Below are 19,459 nucleotides of genomic sequence, written 5' to 3' on the forward strand. Positions count from 1 at the left end.
TTGAAGGATCTGGCCGAGTATAGCTGTAAGGAAGAGGGGAGGGCATGTTGGCAAGCGTTACGATATTGGCTTCCACACACACAAGCAGCCAATCAGAGGCGGCTAGCATCCCTCTCAGCACTACTGCATTCCCTACATCTCCCCATCTCTGGGGTATCTTTTATCTGAAGCCACCACCCCCCTCCTCTCTTCTCCCTCCACCCTTCCATCTGTGGGAAACAAAAGACTGCAGCTTGGTCTTGATCCCTCCCACTTTCTCTTCACCTCTCCCTCCTTCTCTCTCAGTAGGATTTTCTGATTCATTTTGTTTGTTTGTGCATTAACCTGCAACCTGTTTTGTGTGTAAATATTAAGAACAGAAAGAGATAAATAGAGAGGCGACTGTGCTGTTCTTCCACATCGTTTCATTCCTTTCCTTTGAGACAACCATGATGTCTGATAAAAAAAAAATCTGTTGATGGATGCCAATACAAAAGGGATCTGCTGATTTGTACAATCAATTTTAATCTGAGCTTCTCTTTATGGATTCATACTTCTGAGTAAACAAGGTGTAGTAAGCCTAAAAGACTTCTAATTGTTGTCCAAAAAACAAAAAACAAATCCTCTCCAGCAATTCCCTCTGATTCTTTTCCTCCCTCAAATCCTCAAGGGGTGCAGAGCGAATGAAATGAGATCACCTTTGCGATCTCCTTACTGACATCATCTAAAACGAGGAGTCCTTTGTTGAAAATAAAAAACAAAACAAATATGCATGCCTTGCCACTTCACTCGTGATCCAGCTGAGAGTGTTGTTTCTGAAAGTTCTGGCATGGTAGAAGATAAAGGTAACATCCAGCTTTAGAGTCTTCAGACAGAGTATAAAACAGGTGAAAACGCATTCAGATGTAGAAAGATGAATGACGCATGGAAGAAGAAAATGGTCATCATGTACTGGTTGTTTCTGTGTGAAGTTTAATCGTGAGTTTTTCTTCATCCTGAGTGCTGTGATGGCCGTCAGGTCTTAAGTATGACTGAAAGAGAAGAAGAGGTGTTCAAAGAGTGAAGAAAAGTGAATTTAAACAAAACAATGATGATGACGATGAATTACAACTCAATAAGGATTCAAATACAAAACATTCGCTCAAACAGACACAAGAGGAGACACAACAAACAAGATTGCTTTATACAAATATTATGAATTGATTGCAATGACTTTTATTAATTGTATATTTCAATAATTTTCAACTCTTACACCAAAGTCAGCTTGTGGTGTTTCTGTTCTTTAGCATTGTGTTTCTTTTTATTTATTAAAGCATAAGTATATGCAGTTGTACTGTAGATGGGTTTTCAACATTTTTAAAATAAACCAGGATACAATGTTATAAACACTACTGTTCAAGAGTTTGGGGTCAGTTGTTTGTTGAAAGAAGGAACTTAACACTTTTATTCAGCAAGGAGGCATTAAATTGATCAAAACTGACAATTATAATGTTACAAAAAATTCTATTCATCACAGAATCGTAAAAAAAAATATTAAGCAGCACAACTGTTTTCAGCATTGATAATAAAAAATGTTTCTTGAGCATCAAATCATCACATTAGAATGATTTCTGAAGGATCATGTGACACTGAATACTGGAGTAATAATTCTGAAAATTCAGCTTTACATCACAGAAATAAATTATATTTTAAAAACTGTGATAATATTTCACAATATTTCTGTTTTTGCTAGTAAATTCTTGCTGTAAATGCAACATGAGACTTCTCCCAAAACATTACAAAATCTTTCCAACCCCAAACATTTAAACATTAGGATATGTCATATTTCAACTCCTGAAAGGACAAGAAATTACTAAAATATAATATCAGATGTAAATTTAGTTTACAAACTAAAGAAACATTATTTTTAATCTGGTCCCTGAAATGATCTCAACAAACTTAGATCCATTCACAAAAGGCCCATGATTAAATTGACCTGTAATCAGATCTAATTCAAACCCTCATGAGCTAAAATCAATCTGACATTTACCCAAATCACAAAGTCAGCTCTAGGCTTACATTCAGTTTCCCATGGGCTCATGGGAAGGATACTCACCACCCCAGTTGATGACGATAGTAACAATAATGATGACAATCCCACCCACCAGCGAAACGATGGACAGGACCTTTGCATTACGGCCAAGACGGCGCGCGCCATCCACGTTGCCCTGCTGCAGACTGTTACGAGACTGCGATTGGAAAGAGAAGTCGAATGAACAGGAGGAAAAGATATACAAGTAGAATAAATAATTCCATTATCACATAAGAAAGAATCATGCAAGATGCAGTTTCTTTGCCAGTAAGAGATGTTTTCAGTTTTCAGTCACTTTCCGAGTTGCACGATTCTTGCATACACAAGTGAAATCACAATCCCTCCTTACTCGACAGAAACTGTATCCAGACATCCCACCCCACAACACACCATCACTGAAAAGGTCAAGCCGACGATGTTGATGGGCCAGACAGGGCAGAGGCAGGCCAGAATAGCCCATATGAGATAGTCGTTGGGTTTGGATCCGTCTCCTCCAGCATCAGTGGCTGCGCTGGGCTGACGGGTGAGCGATGGCCGAGGTGACCCCGCGTAACTCAGTGACCCCGAGCGGCTGCTCAACCTGGCGCGCCCGTTTGCATGTGCGTGGTTGGGTTTGAAATGCTGTTGACGAGGAGGAGAAGCAGCGGTGGGACAACTGTCGATAGGAGCCGGGCAAACACCATTACCTGTGTGATGGAGAGAGAAAGAACACGTGAGAAACAGACAATGGACAGCATTTCAGGGGGTCCATTTTAGAAGAAACGATTATTCCGTTTGTTTCCAAAGGCACACACGTCTCAGACTTTATTGGTATAGCTGCATCTGACTCATCTACTTGTTGAGAAAAACAGACAAGAAAAGAGAGTGGGGGAGGATATAAATCCTGAAAAGAAAAGGGAGTGAAAGTAGAGTGAGACTCTAAATCATGTCCTTCTATCTGGTCTAAGATTAACACTCAAGGAAATTGAGAAATAAAAATACAGAGAAAGGTCAAAGACAGAAGGGACAGCTTGTATGTATATGATCACAGTGTAACCCATACACCCCCTCCCCCTTCCCATAATTATAAAGTGTGTATTTTAAAAACAAACTATTTAATAAACAAGCAAAATGCAAGACTAAAAAATATTTGTTAATTAAATGTTTTTTACTTATTTCCATCTTCTCGTCAATGACTGTCAGGTGATCTTGGCGTGGGGCATCCTGAGAGGGGGCGGAGTCTACAGCAGGAGTAGGTGTTGTTGCGGGGATTGGATCTTGCTGCTGATTTTTTATTGGCTGAGAGGAGATGGCGGTGAGGTCTGACTCTGTGCCTGGTTGCTGACTGGTCTCTTGCTCCGATTGTTTCTGTTGATGTTCTTCCTCTTCTGCACCAGGGGCAGCAGTGGGAATGCTGGCGTCAGCATTCAAATCCATTCCCAAGGTGTTTACGACAACTTGTGGCAAAATCAAGCTTTTATGTCCGGATTCTGAATTGTTTAGAACTGTTGGGTAAAAGTAAAACAAGTGAAAACATATAAGGCATCACATAAATGATATAACAGTTGTACTGTGAAGTCAATAATGAACTACCATTCAAAAGACTGGGATCATTAAGAAGTGTTTTTTTAATGGCACATTAAATTGATTAAACGTGACAGTTAAGACATTTATTATGTTACAAAAATAAATGCTGGTCTTTTAAACTTTCAATTCATCAAACAATCCAAAAAATCTATCATGGTTTTGGCACAATTGCTTTCAACATTTGTCATCATATTAGAATTGATTTCTGAAGGATCATGACACAAAGACTGGAATAATGATGCTGTAAATTCAGCTTTGATATCGCAGCAATAATTTTTTTTTTTTCAAATAGAAAACAGTTATTTTAAATTGTAAATATTACTGTTTTTACTTTATTTTTGTTCAAATAAATGCAGCCTTGGTGAACATAAGAGACTTACGACCTCTTACAGACCTCAACCTTGTACCCCTGCCCTGTCTAGGGGAAGTTAGCAAATTACAATGTCTGTATATAAACCAGTTTCCCAAACACTACCCTTGTCTCCCACGTACTGGTTTGAAAGACAGATTGTCATGCCCCAAACTCACAGTTTGAACCAACGTGATTATTTTGGTTTCTAAAACGTACAGAGTAATGATTTGATTTGTTGGAGCTACAGTGTCAACATTATTTTTAAGGGGAAAAAATTATTGTTGCTGCATATTAAGTTGGAACAGGACCGTTTAACAAAACTTTTAAGATGTCAACAACATTAAATATTTGAAGAAAATAATATGCAATCAAATTCACTATATTCTTTACACCATGATTTTAGCAGGGTATGGCATAATTATATATATTTTTTCCAAGTCAACTGGTCTTGGGGCTCTGCACCTTTTTACCTGCATACACTGAATCTCCCTCACAGCAGAATCTGCCCTGAGAAATGAAAAAATAAAGGCACCATAACAGCTTTATTCGTGTGCTATCCTCACATGTGAAAGATGACAGATTTTTGTGAACAGTGGGCTAACGATCAATGCTTTATTGTCTAAAGCTACACAACATATTGCATGTCTTCAAAAACTAGCACTCTGTCACACCCAAGATCCCAGAAATCAAGATCCTAAATAATAATAATAATAATCATTATAATCAGATAAAATCAAATATTGATTACTTTAAAATCCACACGAGGATCAGAGGTATTAAAGTCTGTTAGAAAACAAAGAGCATCAAATGACACACCCATATCTGCAACTATATATATATATAGCCTTTTATGATTTATGACAGATTCTAAATGAACACTGCAACTGACTTGTAGGCTACACATTGTGGTCATTTAACATAACGCTAAAATCAATGAAATAATCCATCAATAACGACTTTCTCCTTTGCCTGTCATCTGTCTCACTCTATGAAATGAAAGAGGTAAGTCTAGAGGTGAGCACACAACAGACACACACGGGACACGCAGCCACGCGTCTTCTGCATGAATGCCAAATGGCTATACACACACACGACACTTAAACATTGAATATATATATATATATATATATGTTTAAGGTTCAATATAGGCTATTATTATATATCGCATAATTCAAAGAGAATAATGGATAATGGTGACCGATAACATCGTGAAAAGTGACACACCCACAGAACCCGATAAAGACTGATGCGAGAATCAAAATGCCAGTAATAAACCACAGCACCATGCAGATCGAGCGTATACTCACCTTAATCTAGTGCAAAACTCTCATTATGAATTTAAATAAACACTAGGCATACGAAAGTTTCAAATGGTGACACAGAATAAAGATTTAAAAAGGTGTTGATTTACGCTATACAAAGCTGCAGCGTGTTAGTATAAAAACGTGGGGTGATGTGTCGGCATATGATCCTCTGCCTGTGTGACTCCGTCTCTTCTATCTGCATGAACCTGTGTGCGCGTGCTCGACTCTGTGTATGCGTGCGCGTTTTTCTTTCTTTCTTTTTTCTTTTTTTTTTTTTTTTTGGTGGTTTTAGAGAAGCTCTGGATAGTGGTGTGAATTTTGATTCATCCCAGTGACTCGAATCTTTTGAGTCGACTGAATAAAGTAATTCAGATGGCTATATGATGATTGTTGAGTTACATCGGGCCTGTGCCTTTTTACAGTCTATGGCATGTGCCTGTCATTCCTGGTATGCGGTGACTTTCCTGTCCCAATGATTTATTTAGGCCTACTCATATTTTCTCTAAAATGAGTCACATATTTATAATAAATGGCTTAGATTTAAGTATTATTATACTATTTAAACAGAGATAGACATTAAAAATATATATATTTTGTATTTTACACATTTTTAATTGACATTTGCATCTATATCATGTCCTCAGTGCACAGTAATCAGCTTCTGCGAGAAATAACCATGCATGAAATGACAAAAATTACTAGGCTTAATTACCTAATCATGTGAACTTTCTTAATTTTCTTAAATTACTGCGTCCCTGAAGTCATCTGAAGCCTTTCCAAATCCGACTGCAATTTCATTGAGACCATTTTCAATAAGTGACTTGACACCTGCTGGAATCCAACTGTGGGTAACAAACTCGAGGTAAGCATCAACTTTTTTTTTTTTTTTTTTAGTTTAGTTTTTGAAATGTTATCCTGCTTGTCCCACCCTATTAGACTATGTTATGGAGAATGCTTGTCCTATTAAAAAAATGTAAAACAAATCAACCTAACAGGGTGGAATGTGAAACATTTTCTATTCATCAAAAGTTGTTTTGCTTGTTACAAGAAGTAAAAAAAATCTAAGATGACATTAGGGACATACAAGAAAAGCTCATTATTGTTTAACATTTACGTTATTAACGTTGTGATAACTATGTTGACTATATGTTAATAACAGGGTGGAATGTTTCCATGGACAGTGTCTGAACAATCTTGTGACAATGAGAAAACAATCAAGAAACCAGTTCACTTTTTGAGCGAGACTCGGGAGAGTCAGTAACATGATTCGAGTCACGAAAATCCCCCGCCACCACTTTTTATATGGCAGCGCCGACATGTGGCCAAACACTGAAACACAAGCATTCACAACCCGTATTTCAGGGTTTCTCAACTCTGGCCTAGAACTCCACTTTCCTGCAGTTCAGCTCCAGCCCTAATCAAACACATTTGAACAAGCTAAACAAGGTCTTCAGGATTACTAATATAGGCAGTTGAGTTTGATCTGGGTAAGAGCTAAACTCTGCTGGACAGAGGATGTTGAGGCCAAGAGTTGAGAACCCCTGCCATATTTATTAACAACTGTTGGAATACAGCTGATGCAAAAGCAAAATATTTTATTTTATATTTGAGAAGGCATTATTAGACCATTAAAAATGGTTTTATTGCTGGAAAAAGCAGCGCAAAGTAAAAAAAAAAAAAGAAAATTCCAGAAAGTTCTTTGGTTTAAACTACTGATTATGAACAGTATAAAGACATCTAGGCACATTTCAACATAACACAATAAAACAAAATAAAGACATGAAAAAGCAATTGTGTTAGTAAACCGAGAGGAAAAAAAATCTTTTGAAATTTAGTTCACATGAAAAACAGGACAACAAGAGTACTGCTAAAGCTGCATTTCCATGTGTTTAATGTATTAGCTATTAATAGTGTAAACTACAACATGGAGTATAACATCACAGTTTTATTTATGCATTTCATGTGGTATAAGGCCTCTTAACTTCTGTCTCCACTATTTTTTATTTATTAATCTTGGTCTTTGCCCTGCAGAGCCCCCAGGAGGCCATTAGCAGTAGAAAAGAGATTAATAGGAGAGGAGCCATCTGTAATAAGAGTAGACTTCAAACCCAAAGACTGCAGGAGCTTCACCTGCAAAAAAAAAAAAAAAGACAAAATATTGAAACAGTAGAATCTTTTCACACCTCACATCCATTCAAAATGGTATTATGAAAATATTTGAGATGCAAATCCTCCATAGAAAGATGTTATTTTCCTATTTCAGTGTTCTTGAGTTCATTTACCTGTAGTTCGGGCCCGGCTCGGGCCATTTCCTTCAGGGTATCGGTGCCCAAGTTTGCGATCAACTCCTTCAAACGCAGACTCTCAATCTCTGCCAGCTTCTGCCGCTTCTCCACCTCCATTCGGTCAATCTCCTTCTTGTAGTTCAGCTCCTGCTCACGTGCCTTGCACAGACGGGCCAGCTCAGAGTCCTGACACACAGAGGAAAGGAAAATGGTCAAAATGCAATAGTGTAAGAATATGAGATCTAGCACATTTTGGATGACATACAGCCTCGATTTTGCGAGCCTCTGCTTGGAGTTTGGCTTCTTCAACCGCTGCCTCTCCATGTATACGAGCTGCCTCGGCTTTAGATTGTGCCTCAGCCTTCGCTGCTCCTGTGCTCTCCACTGCAGCACTGGAATGTACACACACTGATTATTATCCGTGAAAACGTTAAATGAGCACACAAGCTTTAGCATAGCACTGGCCCTTGCAGTGAACTCACCTCTGGGCCTCCAGCTCCAACAGCTCTTTCCTCGCCTTCTCTGCCTCTGCCTGGTCTGAGATCTTCTGCCTCTCCAGGCGACCCCGAGCCTCCTGCTCCAGACGCTCTGCTTCGTGTCTGAAACAAGGGAAATGAGTGTTAATAGGCACGACAGGCAAATATGGAAAGCTGTAAGAATAACAGGAGCTCGATTCTTTCTCAAAGTGAAACACCAGAGTAAAGTTTTGCTTATGTAAATTGAGATAAACGTAGAGACTGAGAATTAGATTAAAAGAAACCCATCAGGCTGTCCATTGAAACACAGCAGTCAACATGCATCATTTGTTAACAAATATTCATTACTTTAAAGAGGTCATTGTTTCCGCCTTAAATTATTACATTGTTTAAATTAATAATTTTTTTTTAGCTAACTGGGATTTTGTATGTGTACATTTCTGAAATACATAACTTAGACAGTTACCTCTGATAAGAGATCACTCTAAATTGTAAGGTGGACTCGAGCATTTTCTGTAAAGCTGCATTGAGACAATGTGTATTGTGCAAAGCGCTATACAAATAAATGGGAATTGAACTATAACGAAAACTTCATAAATATGAAAATAAAAAGTTATTTTTCTATGGCTAATCAATGTAAAATATAATATTTTTATTTGTAGCAGTTTTTTTATACAACACAAAACATATCCAAGTCTCACAAAATGTTTACAGAAAGATTGTTATACACAAAATAACTATGTATATGTTATAAAATAAGTATTATATAGTCACAAAATAACTATGTAATAAAATAATTATTGTTATACATAAAATAAATAAAATTACACTTTAAATCACTTAACTGAGGAAAAAAATCATAATAATAAAATTAAAGTAAAATATTATAATTGTTATAATTATTATTTCTGACATACCAGTAATTATGTATATATTGATATTTTATTGGATTTTTATTCCAGGTGTCTGCAGTTGCAAGGGTTTATTTTGTCTGATTTGACTGCTTCTACATTTTGATTTTACTTCACCTGTTTATTGGATATTAGTATTCTGGATTACCGTTTCAAAATTTGTTTTATATTTGGTTCTAACCTTGTCAGCAGTATTATACCCATCTACAATGCTGTCAACTATTCTTCATGAAACTTCACTTTCTTATTGACTGCATGAATCCTGTTTGTGGAATTCTATGGTTAGGTTTTCAGACTGAAACATGCAGTGCTCAGTATAGTTTGTGGGAGATCAAGTTCTCTCATTCACAATTTATTCTTTTCTTTTTCGGTGTTTCATTTGACACAACATTGTCCATGTGTGCTGTGTGAAATGGCCTTAGGATATTAAATATGTAATAATGTAAAATTCTGTAAATAATATATAAAATAATATAATATAATGTGAAAAATATGAATATATATATATAAAAAAATAATAATAATAAAGAGAGAGCTGAAGTGTTTGGTTTGTACCGTGCAGCAGCCTCCTGTGAGTTGGTGGTGATCTCGATGGCTAGTTGCACGCTCTTTTGCAAGGCGTCGCGGGTGCGCTGGTCCACCGGCTCCACAGACTGAATATCCACGCTGCTGATAACTAACCCGTTCTGGTTAAAGCGCAGACTGGACCGCACCGCAAGCTTCTCATCAAAACCAAAGACGGACGAACAGATGATCCTGATGGAGTTCTGAAAGAAAAATAGATTCATATGATCAGAATAGACGAGGACAAATAAGACTTGGGCATGTTTTTAAAGTCAGGATTTGAACAACTGAGCCAGAATTTTTAAATCTGGATATTTATTGGATATTAGTATTTTGAATTACCCTTTTAAAGGGGCTCTTTCTTTTTCGGTGTGTCATTTGACACAACATTAATTAGTTTAGAGAAGTAATATATTCACACGATTTCTCAATTATAAAAGCATAAAGTAAATGTGATAGTTATCCACTATCGCATTGTGAAGAGTATTTAGTGGGGTCCACAAAGGCATAGCAAAAATTATCCTACTCTGATGAGACATATCTCATCGGGAGGAAACTATAGCTATCTGTGGGTGAAGAGAGAGAAACCGAGCCACATCTCTAAACATGTAGGAAAGAGAAGTATATCAGTGCAATAAAGCTCTAAAGGTGTGTCACATACCTTGTGGAAGTCATCAAACTGCACTGAGGCAACAGCTCCTCTGATTCTGGACGCGATGGCCTTGCAAGCATCGCCCACAAAGTCTGGCACTGAGAACAGAGCCGCAGCCTTGGCCGCATCAGCAGGTATTTTGATGTCAAAGTGCCTGATACCCGAGAGAAGAAAGAAAGAAAGGTCACTGCTCTGTTCAGCTTAATGATATAGTTTATTTGCACTCCATTTGTACTCCTCAAGACATTTCGAATAAGGTTTTAGAGCACACGCACACCACGTACCAGTTGTAGGAGAGCTGCAGCTGCAAGCGGGCATGGTCAGCCGTCTCTATGGTGATGATGTCGGTACAGAAGTCTGGGCCAAGCAAGAGACAAATGGTTTTGATGACATTAGGACGTTTGGGTTTGTCTCCGGAAAGGGAGAGAATCGTAAACTGCTCATCAGGGCCCAGCATCACCATCTCAGGCCCAAACATCACCCTGTGAGAGACGCAGAATGTGAAAGAAAAAATGTTTTTAACTTAGAACTGTAACAAATACACAACATGAATAACACACATAAGATGTCGAAACAAATGAAAACACTCATTTTGAAGAATTGTAAAGAAACTAAGCAAAATTGCAGGTTTGAATAATGTCTTAGGAAAGACGCTGCATAACTATATAACTGTCACTCAAACAAACTACATTACATTACCTGGCCTTCTTCTCTCTGTAGTCGTACACCTGCACGGCCGCATTGTGTGGGATACGATAAGACACCACTCTGGTTTTATCTCTCTCAGATTCCACAAAGTTCCTTCCTCGATCAGAGCGGTCAGCTAACGGGTCACGGGATTGGGCCAGAAGAGTCTCTACATTGGCTGGAAGCTCTTTCTCCCACAATTCCTCATCCTGCGTTAGCATGTATGTCTGACCAATCACGGCACGCACCTGAAAACCAGACATAAAGTCAGCAGGGATATGAAGCACTTTAAAGGGATACTCCACTTTTTTTGGAAATAGGCTCATTTTACAACTCCCCCAGAGTTAAACAATTGAGTTTTACCGTTTTCGAATCCATTCAGCCCATTTTCTGATCTTTTAGAAGAATATCTTTAAACAGACAGTTTCTGGTCTCATTGACTTCCATAGTAGGAAAAAATATATACTATGGAAGTCAATGAGACCAGAAACTATCTGATTACTGATATTCTTCTAAATATCAGAAAATCGGCTGAATACATTCGAAAAACGGTAAAACTCAACTGTTTAACTCTGGGGGAGTTGTAAAATGAGGCTATTTCCAAAAAAAGTGGAGTATCCCTTTAATTTCATTATGTTGCTGTTTGTGTGGTTTAACCATTTACCCTCGTGTTTGTTTTGTTGTGTCAATATAAATTAAATTAATACTAGTATATTTATTATTATAATATTCTGAAGCCATAAGACAGCTTTGTTTGAGGAATAGGCGGAAATTTAAGTCAATATTCACAAAATATCTTCCCCTCCGCAGTAGCTTTTAAATCAAATAAAATGTCATTAGATGCAATAAGAAAAAGGACATTTTTGTCACTGTGAAGATGGACAAAATGTCTATTTCTTTGACTGCTCTCAGGCCTACAAGATAAATAATATCCTCGTGACAAGATTCTGAAAAAGAAAGAAAATAAAATGTGATCATTTTTATCTTGCCTTTCCAGATTTGATATCACGGACATAGATTCCCTCATTCTCATCCAGCGGGATCGCTTCTCGTCTAAGCATCACCTCCACGGTGGCAGACGGCACATATTCGGCTGGCCCGCGCAGCATCCAACGGTCACCTGGACGACGTTGTGTTCCCCTTATTTTGGTCCGCTTTTCCCCTCCTTCTTCTTCATCTACCTTGTCCTGCTGAATTGGAACGGGGCAAAGAGATGGGGTGAAAGAATGAAGGAGGGAGTAACAATGGCAAACATTAGTGTAGGGTGGGGACGGACTCTGCAGCACAAGTGGCATACGTTTAGACTGTGTGTGTGTGTGTGTAAGCATAAACAAGAGTGAATAATGAGAAAAAAAATAAATAAAGAAATGCAACAGATTGAAAATTAGGAAAAATTAGGATGGGAATTAAAGTATTTGTAACAGGGAGGGAGAAGAAGGGAATTAATTAATGAAGGAAGTGATTTCCCCCTCTGTCTATCATTAAAGTGCTCTAAATGTCAGTGTAGAAAGGGGACTTGCATTCACACAGTATATTCAGTAATCCAAAATCAAGTTCTTCCTGTTCACACAATTTATGACAAGGTGGATTACGAGTTTCAGAAACGCTCTATTCACAAACCCAGTTCACAAACTGAGAACGAGTGGGTGAAAAAGCAATCTCTTGTCTGGCATGTGCACATGAAGACAAAGATTTCAGGAATGCTGAAAGGGACATTTAAACCATTGGGATCAAGGGCCAACGGCAGCACCTTACTATACAGGCAATATCCGTGTACACTAGGTAAACACAATACACCCACTCTCTATTTGTTTTCTTTTGTTCCGAAATCTCCAACAACAGGTCTCCACCCTTCATTTTCACCCTATACTCGGTCTGTTTCTCTCCTTGTTTAAATACTATTTGAATGAATCAGAGCTCTCTTGTCCTTTCTCTCACAGGGCGCAGGTGTTCAGGACATCTGTTAAACACTCTATGCAAATGCTACAACCCTACCAGCTGTTCATATACTGTCAATGTCTAGTTAATCATGTACTAAAAGGGTCCTTTTTGTGACTAATTGTAGATGATTAAAGATGTCCTGTACCCCCTCGGTGTCAATGAAGGCCTCGACAGCACGCAGCACAAGCCCCTCCTCCTCAGACAGCACGTACACATCCTGAATCCCGTTCTCCAAATATTCTCCGGGCCTGAGGAAGAAGGAACGCTCACCCTGTGAGACAAGGAGAGATAGAATAAGGAAGGAAGAGTGTCAGTGCATATTAAACTTGAATTTACTTTAAATTAAAAAATAATTGGTATCGATATTAATTCAAAACTATAAGTTTTGTGTTAAGTGCTATTCTATGAGAGTATATAAAAGTTGTTGGTCAGAAATTAATATAATACGTTACAAAACATTTCTATTTCAAATACATTTAAACTAATTATTTTTCAAATACACATGCATTACAGTTTCTACTAAAAAAATATAATGCAGCACAACTGTTTTCACCATTGATAAGTATATTAGAATGATTTCTGAAGGATCATGTGACACTGAAGACTGGAGTAATGATGCTGAAAATTCAGCTTTGACATCACAGGAATAAATTATATTTTAAAATGCGTTTAAATAGAAAACAGGTATTTTAAAATGTAATCTCAATTGTACCGTTTTTTACTTTAAAAACATTTTTAAGTGTCTCACACAAAACTGCATTGAAATGTACATTTATTATTACTTGAAAGGAATAAAAACCCTAGACTCTCTCAACTCCTTTTCATTGCATATATTGTAGCCAAAAATTGCTAAATTGGTTAAGTGAAGTTTGCAGATGTTATTTGCATTCATATATTTTTCGAATCCACAGCGAGACACCTAACCCCTAGTAACTCTGACATATATAGCAATTTTAAGTCTCTTTAGATAAAAGCGTCAACTAAATGAATAAATGTAAATGCTGTAGTTGTCCTGTGTTCATTCACCTTCACTACTCTCTTCTGTCCGAGCTGAGGTTTTCCATCGGCCCCCACGGGGTCCAGGACCACACAGTACTGCCTGCTGTTCAGAGTCGTCACGTCAACCACCCCGACAACCTCCTCGGCAACAGAGGGTATGTGAGCCTCTCTGTCTGCCACAGTCACCAGCCACTCTTCTCCAGTGCGGCGCTCTCGGTTCCCGGCGTCCCGGAATGGCCGGACAGCGCGCACATGCAAAGCTTTCTAATGAAGGACGAAATGACAAGCAGGCATTGATAATTAAATATGGGACAAAAGTATGCTCTGAAGCTGTGACTTCATTAGTGAAGTGCTTTCATCCTTAATTAATGTGTGCTATACGTCGTTAACCTTACTGTTGAAACAATTAACCCCCCCCCCATCCCTCATTACCTGAACACTTAAGTGTGAATGGAGAAACAAGAGAGGAAAAACATGTGGTGATAGTATAGAAAGGGAGGGAAGAGGGTACCTTGTCCGTGAGGATGAAAGCATTGACAATATCCACAACCTCTTCGTGAGCTCCAGGTAGATAAGCTCCCACCTTACTGACCTGCCATTCCTCACCTGAGACACATATACACAATTTCAGCCATTTGTTTTTAAATATGCAGGCAAAGTATGAACTGTAAACTAAGTTTGCACATAAAAAGACAAAACAACACTGGAGCTCATTGTATGGTCATTTTTCTAAATATATTATTTTAAGTGCCACAGAAGAATAAAAGAACAACATGATGGCGAGTAAAATTATGACAATTACATTTTTTATTTATGTATACATGTCTGCAAGTGTGTCTCACGCACCAGTCACTCTTTGGACTCCACTGCGGTCTAGGCCCTCTTTCCGTGCTCGGAGGCGAATGGCCTGATTCTCTCTGATCACCGTGGCCTTTATGACTTCCAGTACTGTCACCTCCTTTCTGGGAATGTACGTCCCTGTCAGAAAAAAAAAGCTTAGCAGATTAGACATCTTATACCATATGATGTCATCAATAATGTATGGATGCATTATAATGGATGCAATGCACTATACTGTGATTGTGAGTAACTCGCATCTCTCCTTTTCACAATTCACACTTTTTTCTAACCAAAGTCAACATGAAATCAAAATTCTATTTAAGTCAAGTTAGGTTTACTTGTATAGTGTTTTTACAATACACATTGTTTCAAAGCAGCTTTTTTATATTGTGATGTGTACCTTTACTGTTATAGAAAATGACTAATTTTGTGGATTAGAAGTAGAATAATTGTTTATATAAGTTATACCATAATTCTTTATCAAGCAAGTGGACTAAAATTTGACTGCTATTTACTATATATTCCTGTTTTTTTGTGCACAATTTATCTGTGAATTCTATTCCAAAAAATGTCTATTTTTCTTTTCTTTTTCAGCTAGCTTCGTAAACTGGATTCATTCTGGTCTCAATTCCTAATGAAGTTTCACTCAGAAATGTCATATTATGGAGGTAAATTGTGTTGCAAAGGGCATTTCATGTTGACTTTTATTTTAATTTATCAATTGTTCAGCATCTGAAGCTACCTTCCTTTAGCATAAAGTAGTTAATATCTGAAAATTGATGCCGAATAAACTCGCTTCCCATTTCATGGCCACCTCCTCAAACACGTTTTCAATTAAACATAATAAAGCATAAATCTTGAAATGTATTTGCTCTTCACTCAATATATGTGTGGGGAACAAAACCACAATGAATGTTCTTCTAAATACTGTAGCATTCCCTTTTGAGGAACAACTTTACTGCCTTTTATTTTCCCCTGATAATTTTATAACTTCATTATTTCCAACTGATATTTTCTTTGAACAGGAAACTACTCCAGGCAGGCTAAAGCTAATGTTAGTTGTGCTGCAGTGGTACCTGGTCCCTCAAACAGCCACTCGTCTCCAGCTACTCTCTTCTCTCCTCCCTCCTCTTCAAAGTCCAGCAGGGCCTGGAGACGCAGAGCTGTGTCCGGGTACACTATCTGCAGCGGTGTCACATCCTGCGAGAGTTAAAGAGAGAGAACGAATATGTAACTAATACTTTTATTATGATATACCCTATTAATTCTAATAAATGTTAAAGAGAGAGAAGCAGACATTAAATGCTGCAAAATGGTGCTTGGTTTGACCTACTCAGTGTGAGCTGATGGGAAATTCGTAGGTTTGGTACACAGATTTGCGACTCATGACGGAAACCACAACCTGTTGAAACTACCCACATGCCTGAGCTCTTAAGCCACAAGCTGCAAAGCAACATGTTTCCCAGACATACAATAACTACATACCTTTTGAACCTCTTCACCAGGGTAAAGAGGGAACGGATCCTGGGTCAGGCGGATTTCCAGGTCAGCGTGTCTGAGCTTAGCTTGCCCTGATGCGTCAAACTGAACTCGGCCTTCATCATCACGAGTGACAGGGTTGAGCACAACACAATAGTGCCTGGGCGGCACCATGATCATGCGGACAGGGGCAAACAGAACCCTGGTAGAAAATGTGAGGATGAGTTCAGTGATTCGGGCAAGTAAACACAATCACATTCAGTAATCAGCATACATAGACTACATTCAAACGTTTTGGGTCAGTAAGATTTTTTTTTTCCTTAAATAGAAATAAATACTGTAAAAGTAACAGTAAAGACATTTAAAATTTTATAGAAATTTCTAGTGCAAATAAATGCTGTAAATGCTTTCTATTCATCAAAGAATCCTGATAAAATGTATCACGGCTTCCACAAAAAATATTAAGTGGCACAACTGTTTTTAAAATTGATAATAAACAGAAATGTTTCTTGAGCAGCAAATCATTATTAGAATGATTTCTGAAGGATCAAGTGACACCGAAGACTGAAGTAATGATGCTGAAAATTTGAATTGACATCAAAGTAAATTTAATTAAAAGTAAATTACATTTTAAAATATAGTTAAATGATCAAATAAATGTAGTTTTGGAAATAGACATAAGAGACTTCATTCAAAAACATTAACAAATCTCACACCTCCAAACATTTGCAAGTCTCAGAAACTAAAAAAAAAAAGAGTAAAAGACAAAAATTATACACTAAAAATAAATCTATGAACCATAAAACATCAATCCAAACACTATTAATTAATAGTTCATATCAGCTGTTGTCTGGGCAATAGAGGAATGGAAATAGACTTGATTACACACGGTCTCCCAGCAACTCTCTCTCTCACCACAGTTTGAAATTGGACACACTACTAATATACAAATGCCCTACATTTAATGCCCCAGTAATGCACCTGCAGTTTCTTTGAAGACATCAAAATAAATTAAAAATCTATTTAGAACCTGTATTTCAACAGCATTTGGACAATACAGTAGTTAACCTGCAGTTTTCTAAGTTACCTCTCATTGTCCTGGCGGATATAGGTGAGAGGGCCGATTTCCACCCGTGCAATGTTGGTGTTCTGATCCAATACATGGATATAGTGGTGAGGCGGGATCCTGATGATCGAGGCATCGAGCAGCTGATTAGCATCCATATTTGTTCCTACAAACATACCCGCACAAAGTTTAATGTGGAATTATGTAGAGATTAGTGACCAGAGAATACATAAAATCAAATTCAGGGTCATGTGTAATACAATGACATTACTCCCACAATGTGATTAAATGTTTATGACAGCTTCCATTTGCCCTCCAATATCTAAAAAAGTTTTATTGTCTATGTCAGTTTGTGCTATGCATGAAAAACCCAATAATATAAAGGTCAGCAGAGTTTTTAAGAGCAAACACACCTCAGGTTCTTATCTCTTTGGGCAAATTCATGATAACGGTGCTATGGGTCAGATGACAACACTTAGCTTGGTTATGACTGATAGCATGTTGATAATTTGTTGATTTCATCAAGTCTAAAATATGGATTTAAGTTTGGAACAGAAAATTCTGTCAATCAAAGCTCTTCTGTTCTCTCACACACCCACACAAATACAACACCAATCTCGAAGAATGTTGCTCTTTCATCACTCCTTGCCTAAATCAGTGATATCAGGTAATGAAGCTTACAAATTCAATTATGCAATGTCATGTAATCTAAGTGTTATTTAAAGAAGTAAAACGTTATCTTCCAGTAGGATGGATCGGTGGAGGTTGCTTATTGACAAAGAACATTATTTGGATATTTAGCAAGATGGCCTGTGACACAGCAGAAAAATATGGCATAATTAGAACACTATTATAGCCTATTTATATAAAAAATGTAAACTTTATCATTAACAGTTCACTGTTAAAGAGAAGCAGAGAAGTGACCTTAGTTCAATGAGTTTAATTTTTTTTTACACAGGTTTGTGTAAATGTAATGTAAGCAAATGTATAGGCCTACTATGGCAAGACTGCTAGATGTGACATTAGTAATAGTCATATGCATAGACAGTGGACATATTTTGACTGACCCTGACCGAATGTAATTCTTTTGTCATGCATGACAAAAGTGAACAAATTAACATTAGAAACAATTAAAACATAAGGAAATGAATTGAGTATTTTTAATGGCTGCATTTAAAATAGATATAAAACATGGTACTCGTGTCGTTTTTTCTGTTTGTTTGTTTATTGGGTGTTGTACAACAAGTTCACATTTGATTTCAGCACCACAGCAACAACCCGTAAAGCAAACACATTTGTCTTCGAATCAATCAGTCACATCTTCCGCATGCTGTAACGTCAGTAGGAGGGCAGTCGATGTTCAAGGTGCACCAATCGTAAAACACCGAGGATGAACGCGGAAATTATACACTGACACCCTTTTTTTTAATTGACGATTATAAACTGAAGAATCACATCTAAAAAGAATTGCCTGCTGAAGAGCGTCGTACCACACTAGATAAAGAAAGTGATTAAGGACGTCACAAATTAAACTAATGTTAGTCTATTTGATACTGTGTGTAAAGATCCGAATTACTTTATGTTCATTTAAAGTCCAAGTACAGTACGACAGCACGGTTAATGTTTTGCTTATGTGCTGCATTGTTTACTTTTTTTTTTTTTTGCATCGTCCTCCGCGCTTTATAGATCTTCATTCGTTCGCCTTTGACATCATTGCGATTCAAAATCAATTAAGTAACATGCACAACTAACCAAGTTAGATTATTTAAGCTGTCTATAAGTTATCCTCAAAGTTATGGCGATTTGTCTTCCAATTATTGTAAAATTAACGAGACTTACAGTTTCAGATACGTCCTTAAAACTGCCAGTCCGAGGTTGGATGGATCCGTCAGTTTAAAGACAATGAATGCTGCGCAGTGCCATAGACTAACCATAAAACGCACTGGTAGAGGGTGTGTCATGCAGGGAAGGAGGGCGCTCAGTGTGTGGGGCTTTTCCTGGAGCAGGAGTCACAGTGTCACGTGGCTTACTGTAGCTGGGTCTTGATGAAGCATATTTCAGCAAGAGTTTTATTTCATTTACTTTATAAATCATCCAGCTTGGTATTCGCTTTGTAATATTACGGAATGCCAATGTAGCTCTCTCTCTCTCTCTCTCTCTCTCTCTCTCTCTCTCTCTCTCTCTCTCTCTCTCTCTCTCTCTCTCTCTCTATATATATATATATATATATATATATATATATAATTAATGCTTATACACAATACACACATAATAACAGATAACTATA

The 19,459-nt window shown here is 37.6% G+C and overlaps 2 protein-coding genes across 5 annotated transcripts; both read right to left on the reverse strand.

The window, feature by feature from the left end:
- Positions 1–302: 302 nt before the first annotated feature.
- On the reverse strand, positions 303–5,459 carry LOC120490277 (uncharacterized). Of its 2 annotated transcripts, none has more exons than XM_039687736.2 (5): positions 5,276–5,459; positions 3,202–3,534; positions 2,441–2,736; positions 2,075–2,207; positions 303–1,010 (listed from the first exon to the last, which is right to left on the reverse strand). In XM_039687736.2, the coding sequence occupies exons 2-5, from the start codon at positions 3,464–3,466 to the stop codon at positions 994–996; spliced, it is 711 nt and encodes a 236-aa protein (XP_039543670.1). In that variant the 5' UTR covers positions 3,467–3,534; positions 5,276–5,459; the 3' UTR covers positions 303–993. The 2 variants fall into 2 exon arrangements, with proteins under 2 accessions (XP_039543670.1, XP_039543671.1); XM_039687737.2 differs by lacking the exon at positions 5,276–5,459 and adding an exon at positions 4,439–4,462.
- A 1,388-nt stretch (positions 5,460–6,847) lies between these two features.
- Positions 6,848–19,146, reverse strand: mvp (major vault protein). Of its 3 annotated transcripts, none has more exons than XM_039687717.2 (17): positions 19,012–19,146; positions 17,194–17,338; positions 16,113–16,308; positions 15,704–15,827; positions 14,634–14,765; positions 14,299–14,393; positions 13,815–14,051; positions 12,934–13,059; positions 11,837–12,034; positions 10,860–11,095; positions 10,445–10,642; positions 10,170–10,314; positions 9,500–9,711; positions 8,040–8,156; positions 7,823–7,949; positions 7,555–7,743; positions 6,848–7,402 (listed from the first exon to the last, which is right to left on the reverse strand). In XM_039687717.2, exons 2-17 carry the CDS (start codon positions 17,328–17,330, stop codon positions 7,280–7,282), a joined length of 2,592 nt encoding a protein of 863 aa, XP_039543651.2. In that variant the 5' UTR covers positions 17,331–17,338; positions 19,012–19,146; the 3' UTR covers positions 6,848–7,279. The 3 variants fall into 3 exon arrangements, with proteins under 3 accessions (XP_039543651.2, XP_039543650.2, XP_039543649.2); XM_039687716.2 differs by having other exon boundaries at positions 11,837–12,037; XM_039687715.2 differs by lacking the exon at positions 19,012–19,146 and having other exon boundaries at positions 11,837–12,037; positions 17,194–17,348.
- Between the last annotated feature and the right edge of the window lie 313 nt (positions 19,147–19,459).

Source organism: Pimephales promelas, chromosome 3 (genome assembly GCF_988280905.1).
Source record: "Pimephales promelas chromosome 3, fPimPro1.hap1.1, whole genome shotgun sequence".
In the NCBI taxonomy this organism is placed as follows: domain Eukaryota; kingdom Metazoa; phylum Chordata; class Actinopteri; order Cypriniformes; family Leuciscidae; genus Pimephales; species Pimephales promelas.